The sequence below is a fragment of the Macaca fascicularis genome, chromosome 14, assembly GCF_037993035.2.
Source record: "Macaca fascicularis isolate 582-1 chromosome 14, T2T-MFA8v1.1".
NCBI lineage: Eukaryota > Metazoa > Chordata > Mammalia > Primates > Cercopithecidae > Macaca > Macaca fascicularis.
Window position 1 is genome coordinate 58,363,567 of NC_088388.1, and position 27,770 is coordinate 58,391,336.

At 42.2% G+C, this 27,770-nt stretch overlaps 1 protein-coding gene across 1 annotated transcript; it reads right to left on the minus strand.

The window, feature by feature from the left end:
* Window positions 1–1,476: 1,476 nt before the first annotated feature.
* Window positions 1,477–27,341, minus strand: OLFML1 (olfactomedin like 1). Its single transcript, XM_015435195.4, has 3 exons — window positions 26,829–27,341; window positions 24,448–24,736; window positions 1,477–3,425 (listed from the first exon to the last, which is right to left on the minus strand). The coding sequence occupies exons 1-3, from the start codon at window positions 26,955–26,957 to the stop codon at window positions 2,635–2,637; spliced, it is 1,209 nt and encodes a 402-aa protein (XP_015290681.3). The 5' UTR covers window positions 26,958–27,341; the 3' UTR covers window positions 1,477–2,634.
* Between the last annotated feature and the right edge of the window lie 429 nt (window positions 27,342–27,770).

A 27,770-nucleotide genomic window follows, 5' to 3' on the forward strand; every position in this document is an offset into this window, starting at 1 on the left:
GGCAAATATGAGACGTGTGGTCACTGCAGGAACCTGGCCAGTAGCAGACCAAAGCACAGCCAGCAGGGGAAGGCTGGGGCCCGCAAGAGTTGTGTTACAACAGGACACCCTTCAGTTCTCTTTCACTTCCTTAAAATAGCAGCAGAGAGGCTTTTGTAGACCGAGGCTGCCGCAGTTCACAAGAGTTCGTGGCCGTTTCCAAACCCCACACTTTATTGCCCTAGTGGACCCACTCCCTTATCTCAGCCCCCAGAAACTGCTAGCCTGTTCTTAAAACGATACAATTACCTTTTTAAATGTTCTAAGTCACCGGCTCTGGAGCTTCTTTGCACTTTGGAACCACATTGCGGGAAGGGACTTTAAAAATACTGATGTCTTGATTCATCCCCAGAGGTTATGATTTAATGGTCTTGGGGGTATGGCCATGGCATGAGGACTCTTAAAACTCCGCAGGTGATTCTTATGTGCAACAAAGTTTAAGAATCACTGATGTAGGTCATGTTGATGTCAGTCTTCACTTAAATCCAACAAGACCCCAGAGCTAAAAAGTTCACCTGAAAGAAACCCCATTCCCAGGCCTGCATACTGACCTGCCCTGGCTCACAAGAAGCAAAGTGGTCCCTTAACAGGGGCTTCCTGGAGAAAATGTCTTGACCTAAAAGAGTGATTCAAGCTGCAGGGATTTAAGGTAGCTACCAAGGTGAGTTGTTAGGGGCAGATGTGCCCCGCAGAGCTGTCCATCAAATCATATCCCAGATGGAATCTAGAAAGCACATTTCAGGCAACCTCTCCTCTGTGCCTCCAAAGGAACTATGGTTGCAGGACTCACTCCTATTGATAAATCTACCCCATTATCCTCTGTGAGGCAGCCTACATTGCTTATATCTGTGAAATAGGTGGGTAATAGGGCAGGTAATATCACATTTATTTTATTCATACCTGTCTCATTCCACAAAGGATATGGGCTCTCTGTACCCTTCTGTTAGAACTGTGGGTAATTACACTGTATCCATGGGTTGAGTAATTCCCTTTTGCCAAAGATCTACTCAAATGCTATGGAAAAAAACATTTTGTCTTCACTGCCTATGGTCCCAGCCTGGGCTTGGCAAAGACAGGAAAACAGCTGCAAGCACACAAAGCAAACTTTCTCATGTGACCAACCTGGAAAGAGAGAGGCCTCAGCACGTGACACAGACTGGCACCACAGCCTGCACTTGTGACTTGAACTTAGCTGAATTGGACAAACACGTGGGAAACACTGAGGAAGCCCCTGTCAAGAGGCATGCTGCCCTCGGTGCCACAGGGCATGCCTGCTGTGGCAGAGTCGCTTGCCTGCTGTATGACTTCTGTCCAGATTCCAGAATATTTATTAAGGGCCTCAGTGTGTTGGAAATCATTCACTGTAAACCTAACACAAGCAGCACTCCCAGAAAGCTTTTATGCTTAGGGTATGTGGGCAAATATAACCTGATGGGGTTATTTGCTCAGTGTCACTTTTATTGAATTTAAAGCAAAAAGAGAGAAACAGAGGACAGCAAGACAAGGGGAGGCTAGAGTTGGGGGTCCTCACTCTTAGACTAGTTTTCTGGAGGAATTATTGTTTGAAAGGCCTATTGAAAGGTCTTGCACAGACATGAAAACTGGCTAAAGGGGCAGACTGTTATTTTTAAGCTGAAATGATGAACACATTGACTATAAGAGTACGTGAACAAACATACATATTTGATGTTTCCTTGGGCGATGGAAAGACCGGCATTTGTATTTTCTAGCTGTATCTTTCACTTTGTAATTGTGTTACTCACCTAAACTCTAGAATGACAGCTGTAAAGACTTGTGCATGTTTCACAATGGTGAAATGAGAATTAAATGATGTGCAAACAAACACTCTACACCTGGAAAGTGGCATTCAAATGTTAACATTTTCACTTTATTATTACACCTGCCTAGCTTAGTGGAAGGACAGGGCTAGGGGAAATAGAGGTTAGACCTCAATAAGATATAGTACTTTAAGCCAGGTGTGGTGGCACATGCCTGTAATCCCGGGTACTTAGGAGGCTGAGGCAGGAGGATCTCTTGAGCTCTGGAGTTTGAGACCAGCCTGGGCAACATAGTGAGACCTTGTCTCAAAAAAAAAAAAAAGAAAGAAAGAAAGAAATATTAATAGTATTTTAGTTGGGCAGTGAAAATAGGAGAATATCAATAGACATTTGAAAAAGAGGGAAGAGCTTCAGCAAAGGCCAGGGGAGAGAAAAGCCAGTGGTGAATATTAGGGGCTGGTATATAACTCTAATTGTGGGAGGGAAGAGGGCAGAGTTACAGTAAATGCTGGGGGGGAGTAAAAGAAAAGGCTTGAAGTAAGCTGTATCAGAATGTGGTCAGCCTTGAGAACCAGGAGGTTTGGGGGAGTAATGGACATTGTTGAAACTTTTCTAATGATATGCTCTTGCTCTCATCTAAGCTCCTGGAAGATACCTAAGGCAGTGACATCTGGGTAAGGATGCATATGTATTTCCACTTCTACACACTCTTCCTGTGTGTGATTAGAGGGATACCATATTGTGAAGGGGCTGTAGCCTCACTGTCCTGTAGAACAGCTGCCAAAGCCACAGTGCTCTTTCTCCCAGCTGTAATGCATTACTTCAGAGGCAGCTTTCTCTTTGTCTGGAGCTTGTAAATGATTTGGTTTCCTTCATTCCAGGCATAGAGCTGCTTATCTCTGGGGTTGTAATGGATCATGGAGTGACTTCTTGGTCTCTTGGGGAAGAACAAGTTGGGCAAGTCCTCCTCACTGATAGTGCCCAGTGGATCATAGACACAGGTGATGCGATGAGGGCCCTGGCCTCCAGTACGGTAGACCACATAGAGAACCCCACACAAGAGGAATGAGGCTTCAGCATCCTGGCTTCTGCATGGGGTATCCCATGAATGCTCCACTCCCAGTGTGCCTGGCTCAATCTTTGTGAGAACCAAATGGCTATGAGTGCCTGGCCCGGAGTGGATGGCCCAGAGCCCATGCTCATCCACAGCCAGATCAATATAAGTTGAAGGGGAGTGCTGGTAAACCAATGCTCGGCCTACCCCTCCTGGGAGCAGCATTCGATCTTCCACAGTCCTCTTCTGCAGGTTATATTTGATTATCTCATTAGAAGTCGCTTGGTTGTGAAAAAATAGGAAACCTTTGTAGATCACTTGGCCTGTTCCCTGCCAGGAAAGTGTTAGGATTTGCTTCCGGGGAGCTGGCTTGGTGTTATCCTCCATGAATGCCCGTATGTTTGCAAATTCCCAAACAGTGTTGTTTCTGGATCCAATTAACAAGTACACCTTTGGAGAGTTATAGACAGCATCTTTCATCCAAGAGCCATGTGTGTCCATCATCTTCTTCACTATTTTCAGAGACTTTATGCTTATCAGCATGTTGTCACAGCCTGGCCAAACAGGAGAAAAAGGAGAGATTACTTTAAAAACATGAGCTGTCTGCTTTCTGGAAGGCTCACTGTGCTTGGTAAATCTTGTTTCCTTTCAGGTTTAATACTGGTAGGGAATATTTTCAGTTCTACTGTGACATGACAGTCCTTAGAAGAAGGGTTTCCCTTGGAAAATCCTAGAGTGAAAATGCAACATAGGCATGCATTTTGTTTCCTTAAGAAAAAGGGCATTTAAATCCCAGCAAGAAGCTAAGCCCATTCTTTCACCTCCTTATTTTCACAGATTGTTTTTTCCTTAGTGTCTATAATAGTTATTGTATATAGATCAACCACAATTCATTGTATGACTCAATGAATGAAAGAATAAATAAATGGTCTCTGTTAAGGGACTTGCTATCCAGTTCTAAGAGTCAGCATTTTATTCACTTCAGGATATTAACAGCTATTTGCTGTTTCACAGACCGTGTTCACTGTCTAGAGCACTTGGGATTGACACAGTGAGAATGACTTAGGTGTGAAGACACTAATTCAATTCCATTTACCACGATTTTATTGTACTGTGTACTTAGGTTACAATGTTTCCAGAATGGTTCTAAGTATGGAGGATAAAAAATACAATATCAATCCTACACCTCGAGGAGATTATCTCCTAGTGAAGGATTCTGACCCTTAACATGACTACAACATTATAAGAGCTCTATTTATTTATTCATGAATGTATGAATGAATGCATATAGTTAGCAGACACCGGATACCTACAAGGAGCAAGATAATGAGCGAGGTATTATGAGCTGGGGTTATGAGCATAAACTGGGCATGGTTCTTTCTATTAAGTCCAGGACTAACTAGAATATAGGGAGTAAAGTGGAATTTTAAGAATAGAGAAAGGAAATGTCATTTGACGCAGGGAAGAATCTGTATTTGATTTGGTCCTTGAAGGATAAATGGAGTTGAATACTCAGAGAGGAGTGGAGAAGCATTCCAGATAGCAAACAAAACCACTTTCAGGAAAGTACTCTAAGATTAGGTAAAGAAGTGTAGAGTTTAGACCAATACAAGCTAATGTTTGATGTTGCTTCAAACTAGATATATAAAGCAAAGTACAGTTGACCCTTGAACATGAGTTTTAACTGTGCAGATCTCTTAAAATGTGGATTCTCTCCTGTCTCTGCCAGCCCTGAGACAGCAAAGCCAACCCCTTCTTTTCTTCCTTCTCAGCCTACTCAGTGTGAAGAGGATGATGAGGATAAAGACCTTTATGATGATCCACTTCCACTTAATGAACAGTAAATCTATTTTCTTTCTCTTATGATTTTCTTAATGACATTTTCTTTTCTCTAGCTTACTTTATTTTTAGAATAAAGTTGCAGTGCTCTTTCTCCCAGCTATAACGCATTACTTCAGAGGCAGCTTTCTCTTTGTCTGGATTTGTAAATAGGAAAGGACCAGATTAACATTCACAATATGTGTTAATCGACGTTTACCTTATCAGTCAGTCTCCTGGTCAACAGCAGACTATCCATAGTTAAGTTTTGGAGGAGTTAAAAGTTACACATAGGCTGGACATGGTGGCTCACACCTGTAATATCCCAGCACTTTGAGAGGCTGAGGTGGGCAGATCACAAGGTCAGGAGATTGAGACCATCCTGGCCAACAGGGTGAAACCCTGTCTCTACAAAAATTAGCTGGGTGTGGTAGTGCATGCTGGTAGTCCCAGCCACTTGGGAAGCTGAGGCAGGAGAATCGCTTGAACCCAGGAGGCGGAGGTTGCGGTGAGTCAAGATCATGCCACTGCACTCCAGCCTGGCAACAGAGGGAGACTCCATCTCAAAAAAAAAAAAAAATGTTGCACATAAATTTTCAACACACAAGGGTCAGCACCCCTAGCAACCACATTATCCAAGGGTCAATTATAGTAGATTGAAGCCATCTCTATGCCTGGAACCTTAAGGGCCAGGCTAAGGAATTTGGATTTTATTCCATAGATGGAGAGATACTGAAGTTTTTGAGCAGGAGTGAAATAAAGGCTGTCAAGACTGTTCCACAAGGTTAAGCTAGAAGTCCTGTGTATGATGGACATTTGGAGTGAGACCAAAATCAGGGAAATCAATTAGTAGATTATTTCTTTAATCCAAATGGAATGATAAATGATCTAAACTGGAAGAAAGGAGAAAAGTGAAGTAAAATGAAGGAGTTACAGTTTTCTAGCTCCTCAGTGCCACTTCAGGCTACTATTCTTCCCACCTACAGCAAAATCTCTTCCTTTTTAGTATTCTTGCTTTGTGTCTCATGCTGTCAACTCCTCCCAGTCTAAATCATTGGCAATTCTCCAGGACACTACCCTATATGCATGGAGCATGTCCACCTCTTCAATTCCATGGAAACTTACTTTTAAACCACATTAGCATCCTTCTCCAGGGTTATACTCTGATCTCCCATTCCCAACAACTATTCCGTATCTGAAATCGAAAACCCCAGTATCCCACTCACCATGGTTATTCTTCCATTCCTCACTCCTTTGCTCATGCCTTCCAGTCCCTTGGCCTCTACTTTCTCCCAGGTCATCAGCCCTCTCTTGACCTTGCTTTCTTTCCTATACAGCCTAAACCACTCTAATAGCTCTCTCACTGGCATTCTCACCCATCAACCCCTAGTTATGCCACAATATCCACCCAACAAAAGTCCCTGGCCCAGAATGAGTTCAAACATCTGCCTTGTCCTGGAGTTGAGTGTTGATGGAGGAGAAAATCTCACAATGGTGTATATTGGTGCCACTAGACATAAGGGGTCTCCAGTGTCAACTGAGCCCCAAATACCATACTGGTCTTCATGGTTAGCCCACCATCTTCACATAATACTAATATCTTCCCTACCCCGCCCCACCCATCCTGCCCTGGCCAGTCCCTTCACCAACAGCAGATTAATTCCTTTGAAAAAACAAATACCATTAGACATGAACTCTTTTCACTTCCTGTCTCCTCACTTATAAACTTTTCTTTAGTTGTTCCCCTGTTGCTACCCTCACACACATCTTAGAAGAAACTGTGTCATTTCTCCTGTCCAAGACTAATACATTCACTTGTACTGTGATCTCATCTTTTCCTGGCTTCTTCTAGACTTCCTTGATGAATTATCCCTTTTCTGTTATCTTTAATTTCTCCTTCATTACTAGATTCTTAGCCTTAGCTTATAAGCATCTAGCCTACATTAAAACAACAATTCACCTTCAACTAGGCACCTTTTTCTAGTTGCTTCATTATCTCTTTCCATCATTTTATAGCCAGCTTCTCCTACAGAATAGGCTATACTCTGTAATCTACATCTTCATCTCCCATTCTTTTACTTCGCCATAACTCCATAGAAATTATTCTATATAATGTTACCAGGAACCTCATAACTGAAAACTCAAATAGATATTTTATGTCCATATTTTACTTGATCTTCCTGGAGCATGGTCAGTTCTTCCTCCTTGAAGATTGATGTGAATCAGGATAAGATCAGCTCTACTGGTCATTTCAAGAAAAGTCGGTCATCAGTTCTAATTTTGGACTTTTTTTTGGAGACAGCTTTTTACTCTATTAAACAGGCTAGAGTGCAGTGGCATGATCTTGGCTCACTGTAGCCTCAACTTCCTGAGCTCAAGCAATCCCCCCACCTCCTCCTCCTGAGTAGCTGGTACTAAAGATGCACACCAACAGGCCCAGCTAATTTTGTTTATTTTTTGCAGCAATGAGGTCTACTATGTTGCCCAGGCTAGTCTCAAACTCTAGGACTCAAGTGGTCTTCCTGCCTTGGCCTCCCAAAGTGCTAGGATTACAGGCGTGAGATACCACTCCCAGCCAATTGTGGACTCTTGTTGAGACTGCCTTATCAGGCCATCTGTTGTGAGGTGAGCAATGTCATGGAAGCAGGGAGTGGTGGTCTTGCTAGGAGCATGAGGAAACTTGCAGGTCTACCGCAAATCCTGCTGAAGTTTCTATTATGGGTAGGAAAGAGTAGTCTTAATAAGAGCATAGGAATCCTGGGCCTCCCTCATTGACTTCTGGGTGTGAGGTGGTGGAATGATAGTTAGATAGAGTCTTTAAAGGACAACTGAGCACTCTGAGGAGCTCCTTCAAATCCTTTGAAAGGCTTTGGTATAAGAAGCTGGATGTGGACCGGACACCGTGGCTCACACCTGTAAGCCCAGCACTTTGGAAGGCCAAGACAGATAAATCACTTGATCTCAGGGGTTCAAGACCAGCCTGGGCAACAGAGTGAGACCCCATTCCTACAAAAAAATGCAATAATTAGCCGGGTGTAGTGGTGTGCACCTGTAGTCACAGCTACTCAGGAGGCTGAAGTAGGAGGGTCATGTGAGCTCAGGGGGTAGAGGTTGCAGTGAGCTGAGATCATGCCACTGCATTCCAGCCTGAGTGAGAGAGCCAGACCCTGTCTCAAAAAAAAAAAATTAAAAAAAATAAAAATAAAAAAAAGTTGGATGTGTCAGCAGGTTGTCATTTTCTTAATCAGTGCTTGGGTTCTTAAAGCCCACTGAAGGTCAACTGGAGTCATAGGACAAGAAACAGAATGAAGGAAAGAAGACTGGACAGGAGGAAGAGAGATGCACAGTGAGATGGGTCCCAGAGGTTCGGAGGTAAGCAAGCATGTTAGCAAACTGCTTGTTATATGCCAGCTGTGGGCAGCAGTCCTATCACGCTTTCCATATGACTATCACACTTTCTCATCTCCCTGCAAGCCTCCATCATACCCTCGCATGGAGATCTTCCCACTTACTCCATGAGAAAGTAGAAGCAATCCTAGGAGAACTGCACCATCTCCTGCCTGGACTACTGTGGCAGCAGTCTCCTATATGGTGTTCATGCCTCCATCCTTGCCTCCCATAGTCCAATTCCCACAGCAGCCAAAGGCATGCTTTTAAAATGTAAGTCACATCATGTCCTGTGTCTGCTTGAAACCCTCCATTGGCTTCTCATTTCACTCAGAGTGAAATGGATAAAGCTTGGGTCTTTACCTCCAAAGCCACATGTAAGCTGTTCTCCTATTGCTTCTCTCTCTGTTCTTCCACTCCTTGTCCCCTACAACTTCTCCACCTTGTTCATTTTTTTCTACCACACTGACTTCTGCTATTTCTCAGATTGTACCAAACACACTCCTGCCTCAGGAACTTGGCACTTTTTGTTACCTCTGCTTGGAAACAAATATCTACATGGCTTCTTCCCTTGCTGCCTTTAGGCCTGTTCCAAATGGTCCTTGATCATTTAGACCTTTTCCCATTACCCTATAAAAAAGGCAACCCTCTTCTCCAGTTCTCCAGGGACTCCTTTACCCTAGATCATTTTTCTCCATAGTGCTTATTTTGTCTGACATATTATACATTTGTCATTGGCATATTATTGCTTGATTCCCCTCAATAAAATGTAAACGCCGTGAGAGTATAAGCTTTGTCTTATCTGTTTCATTCACTACTGTATCTCTTGTTTTTAGAATAGCATCTGGCATATAGTAGTTCCGTATTTTCTGAATGAATAATGGATTTTCAACAACCAAATCCATCAACAAACTGCTCCTGACCCTGCATTCTCTGCCGTCCTTCTTGCGTCCTTTACTTTTGCAGTGGATCTCTTACCCTTTCACCTACTCAAGAACTTATGACCTGAAATTATCTTCCCTTTCCTACCTCAGTAGTCTTTTCCTCCCTATTGGATCATTCAGTAAATCATCCATCCTGGAAAAACCTACTAGCATGGCCCCATTTCTCTATTCCACTTTATATTAAAACTCCTTGAAAGAGGCGTTTCCTTACTTCCAATGATCCTCTAAGCCATTCTATTCAGACTTCAGTTCTCCACTGGTCTAAACTCTGCTGCCCATTTTTCTGAATCAGTCTCTGTCAAGGTCACCAACAGCCTCCATGTTGGCAAATCCAAGGGTCAATTCACAGGATTCATCCTTGTCAACTTTACAGCCGAATTTGATTATTTGGTCAATATTTTCCCTCGAAACTCTTTCTCTTCCTGATTCTGGGATATCCCCCTCATGTTTGTCCTCCCATCTTTCTGGATTGTTTTTTATTGGTGTCCATTGCCAGTTTCTCCTCATCTTCCTCTTTTAAATACTCTATCCTCAGGCCTCCTCTTTTCTTTGTCTACAATCACTTTCTAAGTCATTCCATTCTATCTCTGAGACCATGGAAGTTCTAAATAATGATGACTACCAACTTTGTATCTTCAGCCCCTGTCTGGATATCTACTTAGTCCCAAACCTATTTATCTACCTGCTTATTCAATGTCCCTACTTGGATATCTTCAAACTTAACCTGTCCAAAGCAGAACTCTTACTTTTATCCTCCAAACTCTCCTTCTCCCTACTTTTTCCATTTCAGGCAAGATCCATAAACCAAGTTTCTTACTTAGAAATCCTTGATTTCTTTCCTTCTATTCTCCAACACCAGCAAATCCTGATAGTATAACTTCTCTTGAAATTATAATGTTACATAAGGCCAGGAGCGGTGGCTCACGCCTATAATCCTAGCACTTTGGGAGGCCAAGTTGGGCAGATCACCTGAGGTCAGGAGTTCAAGACCAGCCTGGCCAACATGGCAAAACCCCATCTCTACTTAAAATACAAAAATTAGCCAGGCATAGTGGTGCATTCCTGTAATCACAGTTATTTGGGAGGCTAAGGCAGGAGAATTGCTTGAATCTGGGAGGCAGACGTTGCAGTAAGCCGAGATTGTGCCACTGCACTCCATCCTGGAGACAAAGTGAGACTCCGCCAAGAAAAAAAAAAGAAAAAGAAAAATTATAATGTTACATGAAAATACTCAAATATACATCTCACTTTCAACCTACTACCTCTTTTTTCCCTGGAATCCATTCATCATCACTTTTTGCCTAGACCACTATAATAGTCTCTACTTTGTCTCCTTGATTTTATTCTTTCTTACCTTTAGTTAGTATGTTCTCCATAAAGCGGTATGAGTGATCTGTTTGAAAACATAAATTATGTGACTGGCCTGGCTAAACCCTTTCTATCATATTTAAAATAAAATCCTAAACCCTTGCCTAAGGAATCTACATAACGTGGCCCCTGCCTTTCTCTGTGACTTTCCCTGATACCTTTCTCCCCTTGCTCACTGTGTTGTGATTACATTGGTTGTCTTCCATCCTGCCAGGATGTCAAGTGTGTTTCTGCCTCAGGGCTCCCGCACTTGCAATTTTCTGCCTAGAGTGCTCTTTTTCTTGATCTTCCCACAGTTAGCTCCTATTTAGCCTTCAAGTCTCATTTTCAATATTATGTCTTTAAGAGGCTTCCTGTGACCACACTATGTAAATATGTCCACCCAAAAATTGTCTACTCTAGCCCTTTTCTTATTTCCTTGAGATTGCTTATCATATTCTTAATTATTTCATCTGTTTTATTTACTAGCTCATTGTCCTTCTCTCCCGCTCCCAGGCTTCTAGTCTCTGCTCCTTCATCTTCATGGATAGTGTCGTATCCCAGTGCCTAACTCAGTGAGTTGGGGTTTCGTAAATATCTGTTGAATGAATTTAAAAATAGTCTCATTTAAGCAGATATTATTCTAAAGTCTAAATATTACTGCACTTCCAGAGTTCTGACTGCAGGCCCATCTTAAGTAAATAATAATTTGTAAAGTACTTTAAAGCTTTTAAGATACTTTCAAACCCATTATTCCATTAAAAAATCTGACCCAAGGTTTTCATGAAGGGAATACATGGCAGAAGTGGGGGTGGGAGCAACCCTAGCTGGGAAGAGCTGAGTCTCAGGAAGTCAGTCCTTTCAGTGGTCATGACATCACTGGCTGTTCCCAGGGACACAGTGGCCTTGCCTGGCTTACACTGTGGCCAGAGCCAGACTTGGAGGCAAGCTGTAGAAGTCTCTCAGCCATCAGCTGCCCCCATGCTCCCCTGCTGACATGGTTCATCAGCCTGAGGGGTTGCTTTCTTGTGGCCTCCAGGTCAACATTGTCCTGGGTCAGCCCGGGTTATAGGAAGCCAAAGCCCTGGGGAGTGTGGAGAAGTCTGGGACAACAGGGAACCTTATGCATTGCAGGAGCAGCTAACAGAAGGACCCCCTGACACACTGAGCTACTGGGGTCCATAGGCTGCAGTGCAGAAGGATGGGGAATGATCTGCCCTGTTTGCTAGGGCCACCCCTCCACCTGAGCCCGAAAGAGCTTTCTTCAGTTTCCCAAGCCTAACCTGTCTCATGTGAAGCCTCTGCTCTTCCCTGATTCTATGCTGATTACAGAGGATGAGTAAGGGTTTAAGCCTGTGAGTGACCATAGAGGACTTTTATGGGGTAAGAGGGAAGGTCTATTGGCTGTGAGAAAAGCCCAGAAGCTATTCCTATTAAGGAACAAGCACAAGGGCTAGAGAAGTTAATAAATATCCAACAAATATATCTGACATATAGTATGCTTGGTACTGTGCTAGGCACTTTACATTAACTAATATAATTCTTTTTTTAAAGTTTTTAAACATTTTTAATTTGATTATTTTAGAGATAGGGTCTTGCTACGTTCACCAGGCTGGTCTCAAACTCCTGGCCTCAACCAACCCTCCTGGCCTTGGCCTCCCAAAGTGCTGGTATTACAGATGTGAGCTACCATGCCCAGCCCTATATAATTATTATTTTTTTAACTTTTTAAAATTTCTATTTTTAATTGACAAATAATTATATATATTGGTGGGGGGATACTATGATGTTTTAATATAAGTTTAAAATGTAGAACTCACAATTCTTACAGTAAGCTTAAGTGGTAGATGTTTCAATACTCATTTTCCAAATGAGAAAACATTAAGGCCTGTATAAATTACCTGGAAAGGTCACACAGCCATAAAGGGGGATGCGGTCCTCTGAGCTCAGTCTGAGCTGGGAGGCAGCCAGTCAGGACCCCTCCAGCCAGCCCCAAGGGCACAGTGATGTGTATGTATGTATGTGGAGGGAAAGGATGAATAGCATCTGGGTGTGCAGAACGGTGGATGAGGGCAATGGGCTCTCTGGGACCTAGTCACAGACTAGGGGCCTTGACTAGGAAGCCCCCAGCCTTCCCATCCTTCTTGCCTGAAGAAAAGCCAACAGGCTTGCAGCCCAGCTACGGAGGGACTGTGTCTAAGAGCAAGGTCAATTAATGTCTCTCCCATAATAAAATGTTCATTTAAAATACAGTAGAAATGACTGGGCCCAGTGGCTCATGCCTGTAATCCCAGCACTTTGAGAGGTTGAGGTGGGAGGATCCCTTGAGTCCAGGAGTTCAAGACCAATGTGGGCAACATAGTGAGACCTCACTCCACAAAACATACAAAAATTAGTTGGGCTTGGTGGCACACTCCTGTAGTCCCAGCTACGTGGGAGGCTGAGGTTGGGAGGATCACTTGAGCCTGGGAGGTTGAGGCTGTAGTAAGCTGACAGTGCATCATTGTATTCTAGCCTGGGCAACAGAGGGAGACCCTGTCTCCAAACAAACAAACAACAACAACAAAACAAAACAATAAATCAGTCAATAAAATAAAATACAGCAGAAACCAACACAAACTGCTTATTTTACCCTCTTCTTTTCTAATGCAGAACCCTTGGAGAAGTAACACAAGAGTGGATATATGGTTTTGGTCAGGGAAACATAGTTCTGGAAAAAAAAAAAAACAATTCCCCTCATGTTCCTTCTGCTTCTCCTATTCCTTCCTTTGTAGATGAAACCCAGGATTTGGAGTCAGAGATGTGAGTGGTCTGAACTCAGCCTTTGGCTCTGTGTGTCTCCCCAAAAGTCCCTTTGTCAACCCAACCTTGTTTTTCCCAGCTGTAAAACAAGAGGTTTAGGTTAGATGCTCTCTATATGTAGTTTTCAGCGCTGATACTCTGTAGGTTTTATCATTTCCTTTTCTTTTGGAATTTGAGGATAATATATTAATTTACAGTGTTCAAGTAAAAGGGTAAGTTAAAACTCCCTGCTGTGCTTCTCTTGAGAAGAGATAATTAGCAGGAAGAAAAGGTTGGGGAGGGATGGGAAATAAATTTGAAACCTTTGGGTCCAGCCAAGATGCAAATTTTTTTAACAGAGACAATGACATGCAGGGTTTCCCTGGCAAACCAGAGAATGAGAATCTGGGTTTCCCCCTCAGGCAGAATTGCAGACAAGCAATTAGGATAGAATTTGGCACAAGGCCTCACAGTAAATTCATACACAAGTATTACTTATTTGAATCTTTTCATATAACTTGTAAATTCATACACAAATATCACTTACTTTAATCTTTTAAATACTTTTCCCCTGATTTAATAGCAACACTTTCCATATCTGGTGAGACGTATTACTTTATGTGGGAGTCACTCAGTCTGAGTTAAGGATCAGAAACACTGGTCTGGCTGCTGGTGGAGAATGGCTTGGGGATGGGGAAGGACAGAGGGATACCAGGTAATGAGTTTGTAAGTATGATCCAGATGAGAACTATCCAAATAGTGACGGATATAAGTAGTTAGAAAAAGGAGAGATCAGGTTTTAATAACTGATTCAATTGAGGGAACCTGTTGATACCAAATCAGACTCAAAAATGGGGTGATAGGGTACATGAGATAGCAGCAGAGAAGGTTGGCTTGGGAAGAGTGATGAATTCATTAAAGAGAAGAGAATTCTCTTAAAACCCTGAGTATTTTGACTGCTTCCTGAAATGCTGTTATAAAACTTGACTTTTTCAACCATCTAGATTGTATTCATGTTCATAAACATTTGTCAATACTAATCAGCTGATAGGTAGGATGTAGGCACTGAGATGACAAAGATGATGGCTTTCAGACTTGTAGTCAGATATAAAATATCTATAAAATTGTCAGCATGGACTTATTCTAAAAATTAGGGGTATTTCATGATTTCGCCCACGGAATAAGTTTCAGATATCTCAGCATAGCATGCAGAGTGCTTAATCAACTTCCTCTCTTGTCACTTCCTCATCATGCTAGTCACTAGTCACCAAACCTGCCATGGCTTCCCACAAGTTTTAGACTTTGCTCAGACTTCTCCTTAGCTCTCCTTTGCTAACTTGGGATACACCTGCTCATTATTCAAAACAAAATCCTCTGCTCCTGCAGAGCAGTTAGGTCATTCTCATCTGCCGAAAGCATTCTGTGCAACCCCTTCTAGGGCAGTTATTATGCTGAACTAGAATTGATTATTCACTTTGTTTCCTTGCAAGCACTTTAGACTCTATTTATCCTAAGTGCCTGGGACACAATATATATCTCCCTCAGTAGTCAATTTACTGCTTACTCTCCAAACTCAGAAGCCAATTAGATTCAGATTATGCAGAGTTTGTCAGTTTCCAAACTTGCTATCCCAATTCATGCTGTGCCAGCCTAGAAATCAAATAGATTAGCAGGTGATATTTCGCTGAGTGCTTCAGTGGATGGGTAGTAGGAAAATAGGTACTGTATAAAATTCAGTGAGCCATGGGGCAATTTGGCATTGCAGAAGGGCTGTGAACCCAGGGTTAGGGCTTAAACAGGGCCTGGCATACAGTAAGTGCTTTATATGTTGGTTTTAGTGAATCACACAGAATCCTTTATTAAATCCATATCATAGGTTTTTCTAGCTTTCCAGCACTAAATTCAGAGTATTCCATGGCACCCTGTCCTGAACCCTAACAGCTTTATTGATAATAGCAATAAATTATGAAAAAGAAACAGACTTGACACATGGCTTTTCACATGCATAGATATATGTTGCCCAAAAACATCAAGTTGAGAACTTCAATGGAGAGTGTGGAAGCTGCGAAGATGTGTGAGGTATGAGTGTGAGTCCAGCCTGGCTCCACCATGGGGTCCCTACAGTTGGAGTCCAACACAGGCAACATAGACAACTTCCTTACAATGCCTCCTTCTGGAAGAGGCCAAGTCTCCATAACCCCTTTCCTTAGTTTATTTTCCTCTATAGTACTTATTATATTCTGTCTACATATTATACATTTATCTGCTAACATATTTATTGTTTGGCCTCCCTCAAAAGAATGTCAGCTCTAAAAAATGAAAGAAAAATAAAGCAGGGGCTTTGTCTTATCTGTTTTTCTTTTCACAGATGCATGTCTTATCCTGGAATAGCATCTGGTACATGTTATTACAATTTCTCCATTTTAATTATGAATATGATAAATGGTCAATAGTTATAACCAGCCTCAACAAAACCTATTTGGAGGCCTGAATAATTTTTATGACTGTAAAGGGTTTCTGAACCTGACAGTTTAAGAACTGTCCTAAAGCATCCAGGCTCGTCAACACTCACATAAAGCATGAAAATGGGCCATCCTCTGGGGAATTTATTTTTTTGAGACAGGGTCTTTCTCTGTCACCCAGGCTGGAGTGCAGTTGCATGATCAAGGTTCACTGCAGCCTAGACCTCCCAGCTACATTGTAGCTGGGACTACAGGCACATGCCACTATGCCTGGATAATTTTTTTATGTTTTATAGAGATGGTGTCTGGCTTTGTTGCCTAGGCTGCTCTGGGGAATTTCTGATCAGTTTCCACTTTCCACCAATTATCTGACTGCAACAACATTGTAACCATTCCAAGGTTATAATTATGAACTTCTTGTTTTTATTTATTTCTCATTTAAAGACTGAGCTGATTTTTGCAGTGTGTGTGTGTGTGTGTGTGTGTGTGTGTGTGTGTGTGTGTGTGTGTGTGTGTTTCCTGTAATATTCCAAACTGAAAAGGGTGGAAATGCTCTCAATTTCTAGCTGTGGCAATGCCATTCGCCTGTGTGTAGTTAGAAGACACAAAGTCATTTTGTTGTTTCCCCATGGATTCTTCCTGTGAAGTACATCTCATTTCATCCTATTCTTTTTATCCTTTCTCAACATGTGATGGTCTAGGGCCTGCTTCCTGAACCTGAACTTTGCAGCCGCCTTCTCGCTGGTTCTTTGGTGATACTTCTTCAAAACTGCTAATCATACCAATGCCTGACTCATTGCTTTCATGTAGATGTTTGCATATTTTAAAATCAGGCTTGATTGCTGCCCGTTTCCATGGGCATTGAGATGAAAAGCCTTATATGGGTATAACTAGAGGTCATAGTATATGGGTGAGCTTCAGAGCCATACTTGGAACACCAAAGTGTTAAAGTGACCAGGCTAAGTTCCTAGGGACCTTGTGTGCTTCTGCTTTCTCTCTTAGACATCTGCCTCCGTCATGAGGCCGGGCCAGGTTAGCGTCATACAGGAGCAGAGGCCACACAGAGGGCAGCTCAGTCACCCCAGCTGAGGCCATCCTCACCCAGCTGTTCCTAGGCAATGTGCCACTGACTGCAGGTGCACAAGTGAGCCTACCCAGCCACCCTATGGACCCCTGAGAAATGATAAATGATTGTTGTCTGAACCCACTAAGTTTGGGCATGGTTTGCTATGTAGCATTATCGTGGCAGCAGATAACTGATTCAGGGTGGGGTGGAGATTGTGAGTAGACACAGAGGCAGAGATGGATCTAGTGTGTCTGGGGTGGTGCATACTCCTTATGTGGCAGGAATGTGGGGAGAGGAGATGGGCTCTGTGGAACTCTCTAAGCCACAGTTTCTTCATCTGAAAAGGAGCTATAATAGTATCGACCTAGCAGGGTTGTTGTGGTCATCAGACAAGACATCAGATTTAAGGGCTGAATGCTATCTCTGGCAAATAGTTTCCTCCACTTTCGAATAAACGATTCTTTCAGGTCAGAAAAGATTGATCCCCTTCTCTGTTCTACGCACAATGATAGACTTAGGGAACACAGCATAAATGACTCAGGCATGCATGAGGTATAGTTTACGTTTTCAGAATAGCAGGTGAGATGGACAGAGCACCAGACAGATAGGGATAGGCAGCAGCGGCACAAGATGCTGAGGGATGCTCAAAGTTGCCGTGTTCAATTGTTGGCTTCTTATCCACTTTTATGATAAAAGTAAGCACAACACATATAGTGGATACCATGGTCACAGTTTTTATTTAACTTATAAATATTACTTTCATACTTAACCCAAAGAGAGCCAGGCTGGCAGGGGTCAGGTTGTAAAGGACTTTCTTTATATGTTATTTTGTGGGGGTTGCTTTACCCTGCAGGTTTTGGTTGCCATTGAAGGGGATAAAGCAGCGATGTGGTAACTCTGGCAAGATTACTCTGTGGCAATATAGGATAAGCCCTAGAACAGGGAGAAATGGGAGGCAGGAAGGTCAGCGAGGAGGCTTTCATAGGAATCAAGACTAGAGATGGTGAGAGAGCAGTGCAGGTGGAAAGAGTACACTTGAGAGAGATTCACAAGGAAAAATCTACTGGATATGGTGACCAGTCAGACGAGGGCCAAAGGGAAGATTTCTAGCCCAGGAAAGTGTGTGTGTGACTATTCTGTTAACTGAGCAAAAAGTGGGGAAAGCACAGGAATTTTATTGTTTAAAAGTCAATGAAGAAATGGCAGGGAACTAAAAAACAAGAGGGTAGGGAAAGAAAATTGGATCTTCTTGGCCAGAGTTTAAGAATCTAAAACCAGTCTGTTTGTAAGTAGGAACCATCATCCAATAGTGACCAGGAAAACTAACATGGTCTTCATACTGTGACCCATGATAAGATCAGAAACAGCTAGAACTTCTGAGCCCAGGCACCTACTCTCACAACAGAAGGCTCCTACCTCATGTGCCTCCCTAGCAGTCCTGGAGATGGCTTCACTGGGTTCAGCCTGTTTCTTCTGTGTCCCCTCAGCCTCCCCTACTGCCATTCTGCTCTGCACCTTGTGGCCAGAATGAACCTCCTCTGAGCCCCGATACTCCCATTCTTATCACTACTATGCAGACAGCACAATGGAAGAGGTGAGTGTGTGCAGGACCCAGCCTGTCTGGGTCGAATTGCAGCTCTGCCATCTATTAGTTGTGTGACCTTGGACAAATGACTTATCCTCTCAGTGTCTTTGTTTCCTCATCTATAAAATGGGAGATAATATACAGTACCTATCTCACAGGGTTATTGTGAGTATTGCATGACATAGTCCAGTGAGATATGTAAAATGCTTAAGGATTATGTGGTACATAATACACATTCAGTAATATTAATTGCCGTCGTTCACATTATTCTGATTCCCTACAGCTTGCAAGTGTCAGCTAGTTTAGCACAAAGGAGCTTAGCTTATGTCTGGTCCTTTCATCGCCTCTACAACTTCCTCCTTCACCTGAGCTCCATTGAACAACTTGCTCCACAAACACACTGAGCCCAATTATGCTTCTGCTGCACCATGCTGTTTCATTTTCTTGAAATGCCCTTTACTTGATTCTCCACTTAATTAGCTTTTTTCCATGATTAAAACTCAGCTTGAGGGCTACTTTCAAGATTCCGTAATCCCCCCATCTACATGGCAACCCTGACCATATCTACTTGATGCCTGTCCCCTGTGCTTTTGTGACATCCTTTGCATCCCTCCATCAGAGCCGTTATCACTCTGAATTTGTCTAGACAGCTTCTCCCCTTGGCCGTAAGCTTTTTGAGGACAAGAATGTTATCCTATCCAACATTCCATTTCTAATGCCTGGCACAATGCCAACATATTTCTAGAATTCAGTTGGACATTTGTTGAATAAATAAAACAACTAAGTTATAGCGAGAATGAGTGGATGTTCAGGGCACCTGGAGCCACAAGCTAACCCTCTGTGAGAATCCGTAGTGATGGGATTGGAGGTATCCTCATAGACCACAGGCCTTTCAGATGGATAAACAAAAGAAGTGCTATGTCCGTAGGTCTTTCTGAACCCAGCACAGTGATCCATGGGCGTGGCTTCTCCAAGGGAAAGCACAGGATAAGCTGTACTCTACACATACCTCCAATGTTGCTGTCCCCGTGAATGCAGAAATAGCTGGGTGTACGCAGGCACATGTACATGCACGTGCACACACACACACGCACCTGTACTCACACTTGCATTTATACTTTCAATCCCTTCTTTTGTGGTAAACACATCTGTTGCAAATTAGTTATACTTCTTTTCATATTTTGTTCTGCTCATGACAAACTAATGGACCTTGAGAGTTGGCTAACAGATACATTTTATTTGGTTAATAGCGGGGATTTTTGTTTAGTTGTTTTGCTTTTAATGGTTTTGAATATGGGTCATGCACACTTATAAAACCTGGATAGATCCCGGAGGCTTTAAATATGTTGCAACAGACTTTCTTATTTGAAACATGATCTAGCAAAAGATATGACTTATTTAATTCAGCAGGGTGAAAATTACTTGAGGTAACTTTCATGCACCCTTGCAATAAAAAGAACTGGATGACAATAGGAAATAAAATAAAATCTGCCATAATGGCTTATTTTGACTGCCTGGAGAATTTTTCTTCACAGACTATTTACAAGTGAAAAAGAGGTTAATACTTGTATGCACACAAGAATGCAGCCTGTGGAATCTTCCAAAGAGTATCAGTTGGATAAATTCTTAATCTGGGTGTCTGAGGCAATGATTCTTTGTCATAAGTTATAAAGTGCAATGCAAAATTTTATTTTAATAATAGTTATAGTTTCAAAGACTTGGAATAATTTTTAAAAATAAGTTAGACTTAGTGTTATAGTCAAATAGTGTTCACTTCTTTGCATCCTAAATTGTGTATGTGTGTAAATGAGAGAAGAAGAGAGAGAGGGAAGAGTGGGAAAGTGGGAGAGAGAGTTAAGATTCTAAGATTGTACCTACCCCCAAAATGTCCCTGAGTTGAAGCCCTCATGTGAATGTCATTTGGGGATAATCTCTAAATAAAGGTTGAAGATTTGAGAACAGCTTTCTAGGGAATGGCTTAATTATAGAGCCATTTTATCTTATTATTCTCAGTACTTGGCCCTTAGTAGTTGCCTGAATAATATTCCTAAAATAAGTGAGAACCGTTGAAATTAGTACTAGAATTTCCTGGAAGTCTCCTGAGATATAAGGTTAAATTTTCCAAGAAAATTGTATCATCTATTCTGTAGGGGTTTACAAACTCTCTAAGACAACGCATACATATGAATGAAACCCTCTGAACTGACCTCTGGCAATGCCTTCCTAGCCCATAATCCCATGGTTTTTGCCCACAGAAGGGTGCTAACTTGAGTCTTCAGGATTTTAGGGGAAGGTCTGTAACTGGCACAGTCTCTATAGGCCAAGGTTGGAAGACAGGAAGATCAGAGTCGTCCAGGAAGAAGGCAGGTACAGGTAATTAGTAGCACCAGCTGAGCCTATCAGACTAAAGCATTGTGATAGGCAGAATTCTTAAACAGTCCCCAGGATTTTTACCCCCTGGTGTATATGCCCAGTGTAATTCCCTTCCCTTGAGTATGGGCAGGACTTGTGCGTGTATGACAGGACAACACTCTGTGATTGCATTACATTGTAAGACAAAGGTGAAGGAATTTTGCATATAAAAATAAGGTTCCAAATCAGTTGATTTTGAAGTTATCAATAGGAAATTATGGGTGGGCTGGCTGAATCACATAAAAGCCCTTAAAAAAGGGACTAGGCGCTTCCTAAAGAGAAGCACTCTCCATCTACTTGAAGGAGCAATAGATGTGTTGTGCAGTGCCTACGGCAAGGAGAGGCTGTAGGAGCTGAGGATTCCAGCCCTACAAGTAGGAGCTGAGGGTTCCAGCCCTACAAGTACCAGCAGAGGACCCAGCTAAGCCATGCATGGACTCCTGACCCACATAAACTCTGAGGTAGTAAACGTGTCTTGTTTTAAGATGCTAAACCTATGGTAATTCGTTGTACAGCATGAGAACCGATATAGGCATAGTTACTAAAAGAAATGGTAAAAAGCAGGAGTGTGCATAATATATACAATACAAAACAGTACCTAACAGGGGAATAAATTGACTTTCCAAAGTCTACTCATAGATAGAGAACCTCTAAAAATAATAAGCTGGAAGGGCACTAATCACACAGTTGTGCTTGTTTCTAGGTTTGTCTTTCCCTAAACTAAGCTCTGCAGGGGCCTCTGCCATCATTATTTCTTCTGTAAACAATTTCTGTGGCCTTCTCCATGGGAGGGCATGACCTAGACTCTGTGAATGCAGAAAAGAAGATGTCAGTATGTTTGTGGAATGACTGAGGAGTCAAACACATACAGACTTGTGTGGTCGGGTATGTGAGATGCTCCCTGAGAGGAATGAATGAAGTACTCCAGGAGTACTGTAGGCCAATCTGCCTGGCAGCCCCCTCACCTCTATCCTTACCCTCATAGGTCTTCACAAAGAATTCACAGCATTTTTGAGTCACAAAGGATTGCTAGGAAAAATATATATAAATATATATTAATCATATACATTTTAATATATACATATATACACACATACATAAATATATGTATATGTATATTTAAACTGCATTTGGGTAAGTTATGGGAGAAGGAGCTGGAGATCAACTTGCATCACTTCGTAAAGGGCCTTTCTTATATAAAAGAAAGCTAGGAGATTTCAATGGATTTTTTTGTTGTTGATAATTGATGGTAAATGACAAAAATATGTTCCTCACAGAGGAGAATTATGATCTATTTTGTGTTGTGGAAAGTCTACATGACAGCAGGCAGACTGTGGGAGGCAAGAGAAATGGTAAGGAAGCTAGAGCAGGATGCAGACGTGTCCTACTTGGTCCTCCATCCCTCCTGTGCAGCACAGGGCCCATACAGTAGTGGGAGGCAAGAAGTATTGGCTGATTTGTAAACCAACACAGCATCAAATGTGAGCTCCAGAGGCAACAGACAGGGATGCAGCAATCTCTGATAGGTTCAGAAATGTTTTCATATACCACAGAGCTAGGAGAGGGGATATTTCAGAAGTGCAGTATCTGAGGGGCAGAGGATGGGGGTTGAAAAAGCAAGTCCAGTCTCAGGACCTCCACTGAGCTCTAGCTGGAATGGGAAGGGGTAATCTCAACACCTGGTAGGCTGCGAGTGTCCAGGGACCAGGGACAGCTCAGGAATACAATTCAGCACAACTATTCAGACTTAGGGTCCTGCCTGACCCTCCAGTGTGAAAGTTCAGACACATTCTAGATCAGGCCACATTAGCACCCAGTCCTCTCCATGAGCATTCTAGGAAGCCCCTGTTCATCTCGGTTGGCCTATTTCCTTCCCTCACTCTGTGCTTACCCCCAGCTTCTCCCTCTTTGAGGATGATTCATCTCAGGACAAAGTCAGGGCCAAAAAGGATTGCTCACTTGACCTATTGCTTCATATTATAGGCAAGGCACCCTCCTCTCTTTCTTCTGACTCAGAGATAAGATGTTCTTTGGGTTTTTTTTTTTTTTTTTTTTTTTTTCCTCCAAAGCTTGACTAAGCCCTCTGCCTGTGTTGACAATCCCTACATCCATTCATTTATTTGTTTTAATTATTTAATTACTCACTGAAAACTATTTATTGAATAGACCTCATTCTAGGCACTGAAGACACAGCATCGAACGTGAAACTGGGGTTCCAAGTTCTCATAGAGCTGACATTACAGGTAGGGAGGTAGGAAATAAGCTGTGAGCCAATAAATGAACTAAACAGTTTCAAAATTATAAATGGTCTAAAAAAATCATACAGTAATAAGTGCTCCCAAACTCCTTTTGAGTTTTCCATTTCAATATATTTCATACCAACCATTCGATGACCTAAGCCCAAAACCTGGGAAACATCCTAGAGTCATCTCTCTCACTCATCCTTTACTTTTAATTAGCAGTCAGAAAGCCATGTGGATTCTAACTCTCAATGGCTCTCAAATCCACCTGTTCTCTGTCCCATGACACTTAATGCCAACACTCTCACTTGTTGCCCAAATTATTGCAGCATTCCCTGACTGGTCTCCTCTCTCTAGTTTTACCCTCTTCCTTCTTATCATGCCCTTGTTTAATATTGCTCAATAGTTCTCTGTAGTTTCTCCAGTGAGCTTCAACTTCCTTTATCTAGCATGCAAGGTCTCTCATTAACTGGGTCCTGCTGAGCTCTTCAACCTAGTTTTCCTACTGTCACCTCTCTAAAAAGCTTTCACTCAGCCATATTTGCGGGTCTACATGTCAAGGTGCTACAGTACCCTCATGCCTTTGGTACATTGTGACCTGACTTGAAGTACCCTCTGCTCATTCTTTTCTAACTTCTTTGTTCAAAAATCAGACCAAGTGTCACCTCATTTAGGAAGACTCTTTTCCTTATAGTGATCATGAAGTTCTTAGAAGGATTTCATTGAGAAGGTACATGAAACTTTTAGTACAATGATGGCACTCAGCTTATATGTCATTTCCCTGATGGAGGTTCTTGAATTGGAACAGATGTAATTAGCATGTAAATAAAGTCTTCCTATTTGTAATGAAAACATCTCAGAATACAAACCCTGAGGTAGGAGATTTGTCTCCCTCATTGTTTTAATGAAATAGACTCATGCACAGAAAATTTTTCTTTGTCATTTGTGTGTTTATTGCCTGATACTGTTTATTATAATTTGAGCTGCTACACATTATTCTTAATGGCCTGGAAGTGATTCTGATGGATCACAAGATTAGACCACATCCCATGCCTATCACCATCTCAGACAGCACACACAGTAGTATTTCACTGCAGTTTCCAGCCCTGAGGGTTGGCTGTTGCCATTTCCAATTTAAGACTGTTTCTTGGTACGTTTGCAGATGCTATCTACACCCTGGGTACTGGATGTAGAATCCACCAAACTGCCACTTTCCCTGAAAAAATCTGGGACCACACATCTCCACCAAATCAAGGTTTATCAGGAGGTGGTCTCCTTGGGCTGACCTTTGACACTATAGTCTTGACCTTCTATGGAGTCTTTAGGCACTCTGTGTGAAAGAAAGAGTGGCTTTCTGAGAATGGATTTCCCTTTGGACACCTGTTCTCTTTATAGCTTTCTCTCTCAGCAATGCACACAAAAGCACACCTCCAGCTCTTTCATTACTCTACGATGCTCCCTGACTGCTCTGAGTCTGTGTGTTTCTGAGCATGATAGCCCCTAGAAGGGCTAGGAAAAGATGCAGTTTTCTTACTTGCATTCAGCAGAGTCCGGATCTTTTTCTCTTCTTCAGCTTCTTGGAGCAACGTTTCTGCCAGTGTCTTGTCCTCTGATTCTATGCACTCGTCAGCTTCTCGAAGGTATTGTATGTAGTCAATCTCCCGTTGGGCACGTTCAACTCTCAGTGCCAAGTTACCCACTGCACTCTTGTACTCACTTGTGTAGGTCTGACATCTTCCCAGCATGACAGATATATTTTTTGAGAACTCTTGGAATTCTTGAATGTATGCCCTTGTTGCTTGGGTACATTTTTCCAGCCCTTGCTTCAATCAGAAAATAAATTTGCAAATTATTGCTTGTTATTTAAATTACCCAAATAATATAAATAGCTATCATTTATAGAAAAGGATTAGAAAATTATACATAATCGAATAGGAGAAAAATTGAAATCACCCCTAATTCCTAAATTCAAAGGTACTATTGATACTTTAGTATATCAGTTTTTAAAAGTTTTACCGAGCATTTAGTCATACATATGTAAATATATTTTTAAAATGTGATTTTACTATATGTTTTGTATCTTTTTCACCTGTAGATATATTGTGAACATACTTAGATACCAATTAATGTATACCTATACCATAACTTTAATGAGCACATTCCATTGAGTTGATATCCCGTTATTTATTCTTAGACTCTTTTTGATGTATATTTACAGTTTTTAATTTTTTGTCATTCAATCAATGCTGAGAAAAAACTTTTTATTTACATCTTCATCAGATTATTTTAAGGGAAAAAAAACCCTTTGTATTTACATCTTCATCAGATTATTTTAAGACAGATTTCCAGAATATCCATCCCTAGCACTTGGCACAGGGCCAAGCACATAATAATACTCAATAAATATTTGCTGAACAAAAGAACAAATGAATGGGAATGGGATTGCTTCGTCAAAGAGAATGTCGACTTAAAGCTCATTTGCCATAGTTTATCAAAATGCTGTCCACAAATGTAAAAATGTATGCTCCAAACAGCAATATGTAAGGCTGTTTATTTTGAAGGGAGAAAGACAGAAAGACCCAAAATACTTCCCTAAATCCCTACCCTCTTTTTTCCTACCCTTCTGACACTGGCTTCTCAGGCTGGGAATGCTATCACTGTGTTGTTAAGTGTCTGCGCTGGCCAACGGTGACTGCCACATGCGACTTAGCTTCACCTCAGGTCAGGACTGGGGTGGGAAGATCTTATCTTTTTCAAATCCACATTCATAACTATAAAAGGATTAGTCTGTACTTTATACCCTTGACAAGTTCTTAAGGTATTGAAAGACAATTTGCAGGGATTTGGCTGGCTTTACTCCCAAGGCAAGTCGATGCTAAATGCAGAGGGATCCTGGGTGAGCATCATTCTGGCACTTCTAAGGAGGTGAGGCTCAGGAGGGAGCAAGTGAAGAAGCACAAGAGGCTGCTCGTCTGGGAACACTTCAGCCACTGCCTCCAGGCCTCAGCCTGTTGGCTGGACGCCCTTAGGAAATGTGTTTGGCCTGCTGTGTGGAATTACTTTACCCTGACTGTAACTAGAAGAACACGTAATTTGGACATGAAGATTTTTCAGGAAAATGTAGAAAATAATTATTAGCAATAAGAGTGTCTTTGAAAGAAGATAAATAATTTATCAGTTTAGCTTGTACAAAAGCAAGTCATTAAGTATGAATAGTCAGTGCCAGGGTGTGGCAAAGGCTAGGGTGGAGGGTTACATTTGTCCCTGGGAGCCTGTCCAGGCCGCCAAAATGTTGGGTTTTGCACATTTTAATGAGGTGGTAGCCCGAATGCTTTCTTTCTGTTTAACTTGGCCAAAATCTGCTCATTTCTAAATCTAAATCCAGTTCAGCAAAAGAAACTAAGACTTCTCAATACATCAATATCATGACTTTTTACAGTAACCTAATGGTTTATCATAAAAGACAAAAAGAAAAGCTGAAATTCATTATCAGCCTGCAACACTAAACATGAAGAAAAAGTGACCAACATTTTTAAGTTTCATATTTTAAAAAATGAACTATGGTGAATAATAACATTTTAGATACATACCATTATGCCAGGCAGTATTTTAGCTATGGATTAAATCTTCAGAATAGCCTTACAACATAAATTCTACTGTTATCCCCATTTTACAGACGAGACAAACTGCCAAATCAGAGCACACAGTGCAACTATGCTCAAGGTCTGGGAGTGGCACACTGGACACTGGAGTTGGGCTCTAAACAGCTAGATTATGAGCATTTTGAAGTGTAACTTTGGCAATGTGTCATTTGCTATCTGGGAAAAATACAACCCAGTAGATAGAGAAACATGGGTAAAATAAGGTATTTCCGGGAGGCCTGTTCCTTGTCCAAGGTGTACAGATGCCACCTACCTCCAAGACTCGAAAGCGCTGGTAGATGTAATGCACCATTGCTGGGTCCTGAGCACACTGCGGCGGGGGCAGAAAAGCTGCAAGGAACAGAACGAGCAATGCAGAAGCTCCTCGAAGGGCCACCATCATCCTGCAAAACACCAACCAGGGTAATCTCTTACGCTGTGGCTCTCCTCAAAGAAGTCTCGAGGGTTCCAGTGGTGGTCTCCTGCTTTCTATCCACTGCTGTGGCAAATCCTGTAAAAACAGCGTTTTGCACAGCAGAGAGCAAAGTCCGCTTGTTATTCCACCCGATGCATGAGCTCAGTTTGCCAGCTAGTGATCAAGTCCAACTGTTGGTATGTTGGTCCCTGAGGCCTTGCAGACTGGCTTGTGGCAGAGAGCTCCCTGGGTCCAGCATCTGTTGCCCTCACCCTTGACACATGTGGACCCTCCCCAGGCTAGTGGTTGCACGCTGCTTCCAGGCTTAATTGTGTGTGCGTTGGGGTGGGGGGTGAAGATGGCTTCCCCCCTATTCCCTCGCCCTAGCTATTTCCTTTTTACTTTTGCTTTCCTCCTCCCTAGTGAATTCTGCAGTCCAATCACAGGCCTTCCCCAACACAAACCACCCCCAACTTTTCAAAGTTGGAATCTCAGTTTAGCTTCTGGCAGAAATTCCCAGGATCCTTTTCCCAGAAGTCCTACTGGGAGACCCCACCCCTCATCCAGACTCCCTTCACATTCCTGCAGCTCTTAAAGGCACAGCCAGGAAAAATAAACATGGATCTACCACTATCTCTGAACAGCCAGTGCACAGGGCTGTATCACCCCTTGGGCAGAAAGGTACAATGGGCTACAGGCCTGGCCACCCAGGCTGACAGCTGAAACATCTCAGGATGGAGCTGAGAAGAATTTGATTAAGAGGAATAACAACAATCGTTGATACAGTGATGCTTCCAAAGT

Excerpts from the sequence above, each read along its gene's own strand:
- OLFML1 (XM_015435195.4), bottom strand. The coding sequence starts at position 26,957 with ATGATGGTGGCCCTTCGAGGAGCTTCTGCATTGCTCGTTCTGTTCCTT. Across the intron at positions 24,737-26,828 it reads AGCGCTTTCGAGTCTTGGAG|CAAGGGCTGGAAAAATGTAC; the intron begins GTAGGTGGCATC and ends TTCTGATTGAAG. Across the intron at positions 3,426-24,447 it reads CCGGACTCTGCTGAATGCAA|GCTGTGACAACATGCTGATA; the intron begins GTAAGAAAACTG and ends CTGTTTGGCCAG.